Source organism: Priapulus caudatus, unplaced genomic scaffold (assembly GCF_000485595.1).
Source record: "Priapulus caudatus unplaced genomic scaffold, Priapulus_caudatus-5.0.1 Scaffold2923, whole genome shotgun sequence".
Taxonomy (NCBI): domain Eukaryota; kingdom Metazoa; phylum Priapulida; class Priapulimorpha; order Priapulimorphida; family Priapulidae; genus Priapulus; species Priapulus caudatus.
The window spans coordinates 7,789-15,679 of NW_014579984.1; the positions used below are offsets into that span (position 1 = coordinate 7,789).

General features: G+C 43.5%; 1 protein-coding gene and 1 long non-coding RNA gene across 3 annotated transcripts in view; one reads left to right on the forward strand and one right to left on the reverse strand.

Annotated features, from left to right (window-relative positions):
• Positions 1–7,054, forward strand: part of LOC106819175 — a 10,398-nt gene extending 3,344 nt beyond the window's left edge. Inside the window, exons 2-3 of the long non-coding RNA XR_001395366.1 lie at positions 6,368–6,462; positions 6,994–7,054. This is a non-coding gene — a long non-coding RNA (uncharacterized LOC106819175). The remainder of the gene's footprint in view (positions 1–6,367; positions 6,463–6,993) is intronic.
• LOC106819174 overlaps positions 1–7,891 on the reverse strand; it is a 16,210-nt gene that overhangs the window by 5,825 nt on the left and 2,494 nt on the right. Inside the window, exons 5-7 of one of the 2 annotated variants that reach the window (XM_014823825.1) lie at positions 4,748–4,962; positions 4,095–4,255; positions 3,309–3,420 (exon numbers count right to left, since the gene is read on the reverse strand). In XM_014823825.1, the coding sequence (XP_014679311.1) occupies positions 3,309–3,420; positions 4,095–4,255; positions 4,748–4,962 (488 nt within the window). The remainder of the gene's footprint in view (positions 1–3,308; positions 3,421–4,094; positions 4,256–4,747; positions 4,963–7,891) is intronic. The other variant, XM_014823826.1, reaches the window with a different exon arrangement.

A 7,891-nucleotide genomic window follows, 5' to 3' on the forward strand; every position in this document is an offset into this window, starting at 1 on the left:
ACGCACGCACGCACGCACGCACGCACCACACACACACACACACACACACACACACACGTACACATAATATATATATATACGTATATATATGTGCGATGTCTGTGCGTATGTGTGCGCGCGTGCGTGTGCACGTGTACATATATGTGCGCTTGTAAGGTAAGTGGGCATGTGTTTGTGTTTGTGCGTCTGCGCTTGAGTGCGTAGACGACTCTACAGACGAACGCGCGAGTCCATGATCGCTATGAACTCGCTACGAACAAATAACTCTTCGTTTCAATGAGGAAGTCTTATTAATCAGCTGGACCGACTCTGCGTCTGTGACATAAATATTCTCCTTTATATTGCAGCCTTGCAAGGAAGACATCGTAGTCATATACGAGAAATACATCGTTCTCGTGATCACAGTAGGATTCATCATTGCTGCCATCGAGGTGATTATGAGTCTCTTACTATGAAGATCTTTGCCGACTTTCACGGACCATCAGAAATCGAATAGTTTGAGCCGTAATTAACATTATACCACAAAGGCGGTCACGGATACGCTAGAGAGCACAATCCCCCAAACACGCACTCACGCACGCACACACACACACATATATATAATCATGCAGTCTTTGTAGAAGCGTATTTATGACCGAGTACCCCGGGCAGGAGGAAGAGAGGGAGGGAGGGAGGGAGGGAGGGAGGAAGGGAGGGAGGGAGGAGGGAGGAGAGAGGAGGAGGGAGGAAGGGAGGGAGTGGGAGGGAGAGAGGGCGGAAGGAGGTAGGGGAGAGAAGAATGAAGAGAGGAGGGAGGGAAGAAGAGGAAAGAGGGAGGAAGGGGGAGGAGTAACGAGAGGGAGAGAGAGAAGAAGGAAGAGAGGGAGGGAGGAAAGGGAAGGCGGAAGGAAGGAGGAAGAGAGGGAGGGAGGGAAGGAGAGAGGGAGAGAGACGTGTTGCCCACAGTTAGAACCAGAATAATCATCACGACAAGTAAATACTGAGAACGATCTGTAGTAGCTAGACATCAGACTAAGTCCCAATATCGTACACCTATTCGACACCTATAACACCTGATTTTTTCCCTCCGCAGGTCGTTGGCATGATCTTAACTCTTTGCCTCTGCTGCAACACTGAAGACTAGGCGCAATCAAGAAACGGCAATCAAGACGTAATTAGGGCAGCTAACTATCAATCAATCTTGTTTAGATAAATTCTGGGAAGCTGCACGCTCTAACACAGAGCTGGTGATCACCGAATGCATTTGGAAAATATAACACAGTGTCGTAGTGTGTGAATACGTGCTGGTTCCGCCCACAGGTACTTGGAACGTTTCAATAATAAAATGATGGTAAAATTATCGGTAAAAATAAGCGAAAGAGAGTACAGAAACATTGACTTTGGTAGTAAATACACGTCGTTTATTTACCATCATTTTATTATTAGAACGCGCCAAGTGGCTGTGGTGCCGTCGTTGTCTTACGTGCGCAAACACTGCACATTACCAAGTGTACTAATCTAGAGTAGGCTGGACATATGACCTTCTTCCACACTTCTGCGATGCTGACGGTTTCTCTGCGACCACGGCGATGTCCAGACAACGCGCATGCGTGGTGGACAACTGCACAAAGACGTGCGCGGACGTATTGGATGGAGTGATGTGTAGGCACGACAGAAATGAGAAAAATACTAATGTAATGCGGCTGTATATTATCAAAAAAGACTAGTCGTAAATCGTCCGCTATAAAAATAGGCAGTTGTAAATTTCTTTTATTACTGAATGGAGCTTCACCACGTGTGCCTTAATTCACGCAGCGTCCACTAACAATGGAAGAGAACGCATTACCGTGAACAACTAGCAGCGTTGTAGTCACATTTACAGATAACATTTTTAGGCAAACATGTATGTTCGTTGTGTCATTTAAAGCTATATAGTGGAGAACATTAGAATAGTCTGGCTACCGAAGCAGTACTTCTGTAAAACACAATGACAATATATAACCATAACACCCATCAATCATAACACTCTAGAGTTAAATTTGATTGGACACGGTAATCGTGCACACGGGTTTAATCTATTTCTCGTGGTTTTGTTGTCTTGTACAGATAGGTGTTGTAATATGTGTTGTTGTACCTAATTACTGCAGTGTATACTGTCAATTAACACTTCCCTTCAGGCTAAACGAGGGTACGCTTACATTGATTTTAGAAATTGCGTTTCATATAAAGGCAAGTATATACACGTGTAACGACCATAATCTTGTCATCCTGGCGAATGACTTGGTTGCCGTTAGACGTTTAGATGATGTGCCAGATCATTCAGGTATTGATTCATGTCAGAGTGTGAATGCAAGTGCTTTTATAGCCAAAATTCCCTGTAATGTCAAACGATCTTTCCAGTTAGTTACATGCCAGATAGCAGAATATTTTTTATATGAAGTGGNGTAGGAACTGTAGCAGATGCAGTGATGGGAGGCAGCCTTACTCCCGCACTGTGCTGCGCTGCGAGGCAAGGTTGAATAAGGTTTGAGTAGGAACTGTAGCAGATGCAGTGATGGGAGGCAGCCTTACTCCCGCACTGTGCTGCGCTGCGAGGCAAGGTTGAATAAGGTTTGAGTAGGAACTGTAGCAGATGCAGTGATGGGAGGCAGCCTTACTCCCGCACTGTGCTGCGCTGCGAGGCAAGGTTGAATAAGGTTTGAGTAGGAACTGTAGCAGATGCAGTGATGGGAGGCAGCCTTACTCCCGCACTGTGCTGCGCTGCGAGGCAAGGTTGAATAAGGTTTGAGTAGGAACTGTAGCAGATGCAGTGATGGGAGGCAGCCTTACTCCCGCACTGTGCTGCGCTGCGAGGCAAGGTTGAATAAGGTTTGAGTAGGAACTGTAGCAGATGCAGTGATGGGAGGCAGCCTTACTCCCGCACTGTGCTGCGCTGCGAGGCAAGGTTGAATAGGGTTTGAGTAGGAACTGTAGCAGATGCAGTGATGGGAGGCAGCCTTACTCCCGCACTGTGCTGCGCTGCGAGGCAAGGTTGAATATCGTTTAAGCAGGAACTGTAGCAGATACAATACGTGCTAGTTATAGCACCAGAACAGCAGTGGTGGTGGTGGTGAACAGCTTCGTGAGAAGAATAGTAAGAGACACTGAGAATATGAAGTGGAGTGGAGAGTCGAGTGAGGTGAGAAGGGAGGAGATCGACATATTCGCACGATCAAATTAATTAACAGAAGAATTGAGATAAGGGGGATGAAAAAGAGTCATGATAAGAACCTCGTAAAAGGACCGAAGTGGGGTAAATTTCCCCCTTCCCCAGATGCAACAGGACTCACTTGCTCTTCCTTTTGTTTTACTCGATACAATGCTGGTTCCAGAAGTCGATTTATTAAATGGAGATGAAATGTTTCTGCATCCTTCGGAAGCAACGGCGCTGCATTGACTGGCCTGTCGATAAATGGATGAAGCAAAGTTAAAGCTGTTACAGGTGCCTAGAGCAATAATTAGCACAATACTATAATTAGCATAATAGCACGAAAACACTGTCTGCATGAAAGAATTGCGCCTTGTAAGACTTAACATTATACAAAACTACAAGTAAGCTTTCCTAAATGGCATCCAACATTAAACCTCAATTGTTTCGATCACCATCATGAAGAACAATTATTACCAAAGGGTCATCTTCCAAGGAATGTAACAACAAACTAAAATTAAAATTCATCTACAACTAGCATCAGTGAGGTGTATACACTGTAGACCCAATATCATGCACAATAACTTAAAACGCGGTAAAACGTTTTAACCCGATTAACAAAAAACTAGTTAACAGCACCTTTTTTTTATCTCTTTGTTCAAAAAATATAAATATCTGTATATTAAGGTAAATCTTGAATATTTTCTATACCCGTGCGGATCCTGTCTATTCCACCAAAATATATAAACTCGATATGTATAACACGAACTCACTTTTAATGTGGTTAAAATTTTTGCAGCCAATCACCCACTTTATATTTTGTCTACAGTGTATATGTATGTGTACATACATTTATATACACATGCACGCACGCACGCACGCACGCACGCACGCACGCACGCACGCACACACACATCCTTGGACGCACCGTCAGGTTTGGGTGATGACCAGAGCGCACGTCACACGGTAGATTCGGCAGGTGTGACTTGCTGCCACCGTGTACAGAGGAGAGATCTGCATGCGAATGAACCCACTCGTACGTCATCGCCGCCCGATGTGCTGTCTCCTTCTCTGCAAGCTGCCTCTTTCCTACGCAGAATCATTAGCGAGGTTTAACACAGGCTGCGCATAACCAGCTGCCGATTTAGCGTTTACAATGATCAAGAGCGCATTAAGAAGGCTTCTTTATACGCTCTTGCTATGATGCATAATGTAAGACTTCATTTGTTACCGTACACAAATGAACGAGCGATGGCAAAGAGCATTAACCTTAAGATCGAATGCAGCATTCATAACCAGAGCTGGATGTACATGTGAAATAACCTGCGCTTTGTTACTCACTTTTGTGCACACCCATCCACACACTCCCCAGCATCCCTCTCAGCTCATTTTGCACTCAATCGTATAATATGTTTATGCCCTACACTCACATCACACAAGCAACAACACGCAAACAACACTGACAGCACCTCCCACTCCCCATACCGATGAGACATTGTGAGACACGAGACACAGCATCTACTGGGAGTACATCGCTTAAGAGTGAGCGCGTGAAAGCGATCCTTGCGCGCGGCTACGAACCCTGAAAATACTCTAGTCTACGCGGAGCGGGTCTGCGAGGCGGCGGCGGCGGCGGATACGTCGTGGCGGTCGCCTGCGCGCCACGAGGTGAAACAGTGATGAGCCTGTGCCTGGGCGATCCCTCGCCTTCGCCGAAACGGCTTGCCTGCTTCGAACCATCCCTCCGCGGCAACCTGCACGGCGCAGCTTCCGCTGTCTCAGGATTCGACAGGCGCCTGGGAAGTGGGAACTGTTGAAGGGGGAAGGTGCGTGTGCTTGAGTGCGTGCGTCGATGTGGCGTGCGTGCGTGCGGTTCGTGGCACGTGCGTGCGTGTGCGTAGCCCGCGCGGTGTGTGAGCTAGGAGGGCTGCTGGAAACGACTGTAAAAAACAGTGAGAATGCGAGTCGAGTCGTAAGACAGCAAATAAACACTTTTCGGAGAAGTAAGAGCTTGTCGAGTAAAGAAAATGAGGTACAAGATAATCTGAACGAAAGCTGAAACATAGGGTGCGTTGAATGCGTAGAGCCACCAGAAATGAAGCATATTATATATTTCGGCGTGACGAAAGTCGACGACACGATTGATGCATACGTGCGTACGCAACTCGATGCAAAACCTTCTGGGTGTGAGATAAAACCCGGACGTACCGGACGCGCGGACCCGGCGGAAAACCTGCATAAAACACGGACCCTTACACGCCCGGGCCGCGCAGCACGGCGCACACATAACACACACACAGACACACACATGCCACACTCACACACACACACTGCCACGCACACACACGCAATACCTACACGCCCACGACATGCACACACACGCCACACGCACACAGTGACGCACGGAACGCGCAACACAACATCACACCTGCACGCGACACACTCACACGCGTGGCGCAACCTAAACACAGCAAAACACACAAGCAGCACACACACACACCTCCACACACAGTCCACACACACACCATCGAGCGCACGTCAAATACGCTACACGCCCACACATGGCCCCACAACCCCGCCACCTGACGGCACGCACGACCGGCACGCAACAGCGCACACACATCAATACCTGCACGCCCGACACATCATCACGCGCGCGCGCGCACGAAGGCACACACACACACCTTCCACACACACACAACACACACAGCACACAACAACCGCACACACACACACAGCAACACACATTACATACATACATACACAACCGAACACTTGCCGCCACACAAGCACACCGCGTCGTGTTAGTTAAAGACGAATAGAATAATCTTTGCGCATTTTGCTCCACACCCAATCGCCATTTTAACTGGTTGCCCTCAAAACGGTTCATCTATAAAAAGATTAGACATAGATATAAGCGCGTGTTACGTAAACGAGTGTGCACATACCTACACGCCCACACATGCACACACACGCACACGCACACACGCAGCTCGAACGCGCACACACATCAACACCTGCACGCCCACACTCACACGCGCGTAGGTCACACTCAGTAACGATGTGCACACTGGTCACGTCTATGCCAACACCTCTTACGCCAACACCTCTTACGCCTATAAACCTACACGCACGCACGCACACATACACAATTAATTTTTACGTAACACGCGCTTATATCTATGTCTAATCTTTTTATAGATAACGTTTGAGGCAACCAAAGTTAAAATGGGATTGGGGTGTGGAGCAAAAATGCGCAAAAGATTATTCTATTCGTCTTTAACTTCGTTTTCTGGGTGAGTGAAATAAAGACACGCTTTTTGCTTTTCATCCATGTTCTTGTGATTTATCATTGGTCTTAAATTACATACACACATGTATATATATATATATATGTATATATATATATATATATATATATATATATATATGCATGTAATCGAATTCTATGCTCGTTAATTGAATTCTATGCCTATTATGTGACTTTGTTTATATATATATATATATATATATACACATACCTATATATTTATACATTTAAAAATAAAATTTTAGAAAAAATATGGCATAGAATTTGCACTAACTAGCAATCTTCTAAAAAGAACTTAGTGGAATGTAATTTACGAGATATATAATTGTAAGAAAAAAATTAATTTAGATTTTTAATATATAACACGCCGTTGATGCTAAAATGCCGATAGCAGGCACTCTCACGCCCAAAAACCACTACAACTCTAAATTCGGACGAATTTCAGGTGATGTCTCGGTTTATACAACCAGAACTTTTCCTATAGCCAATAATCTAATGATAATCGTATATTTGGCAGGGATGCGGAGTTGCCCTCGTCATTGTCGGCAGCCTGGTGCTGGCTGCAACTAATGGCAGGCCATTACCCTCAAAAATCATTTCTAAAGAATTTAAAGCTAGAATCCCAAATCAATTTGACAATGGCATTAAAATCATTTTACAAAGTTATAAAAATTAATTTAACAAAAGTAAACAATTTATTTCATAGAAACATCAAGTTATAAGTTACAATTTATTAAGCATGTTTAGGAAATCAATTTAGCAAGATTCTAAAATAATTCACGAACATTTAAATCAATTTCAACCGAAAATACAAATCAGTTATATTTCTAGACAATATTAGCAAATTACAAAGTCACAATTAATTGCATGGTTCTACAAACCAAGTCTACTGTTTGTAATCAATATTCATAAAAAGCTACATATTTATTAACTATGTTTTACGTAAATTGCAATTTACAAGATTCTAAATAATTTATAACATTACAAATCAATTTAGCCAAAAATAACATAATTCAAGTCAAATAGTAGTCATTGTATCTACAAATCATTCATAAAAAGCTACAATGTTATTTAGCATGTTTACGGAAATCAATTTACAAGATTCTAAATGAATTTTATAAGCCATTTACAAATCATTTAACGAAAATACAAATCTAGTCAATAGTAGTCATCGGTTAAAAAAAAATTCTTACAAATGCATTCATAAAGCTAGCAATTTATTTACGATGTTTATCGAATGCCAAATTTACTAAATTATAAATGAATTTACAACATTACAAAATCAAAGTTTACGAAATACAAATGCAAGTCACAATAAGTAGTCATGTATCTAATCAAATCAATTCAATAAAAGCTAGCAATTTATTTACAATCGTTTAGCGAATGCATATTTACAAGAATTCCTAAATGAATTT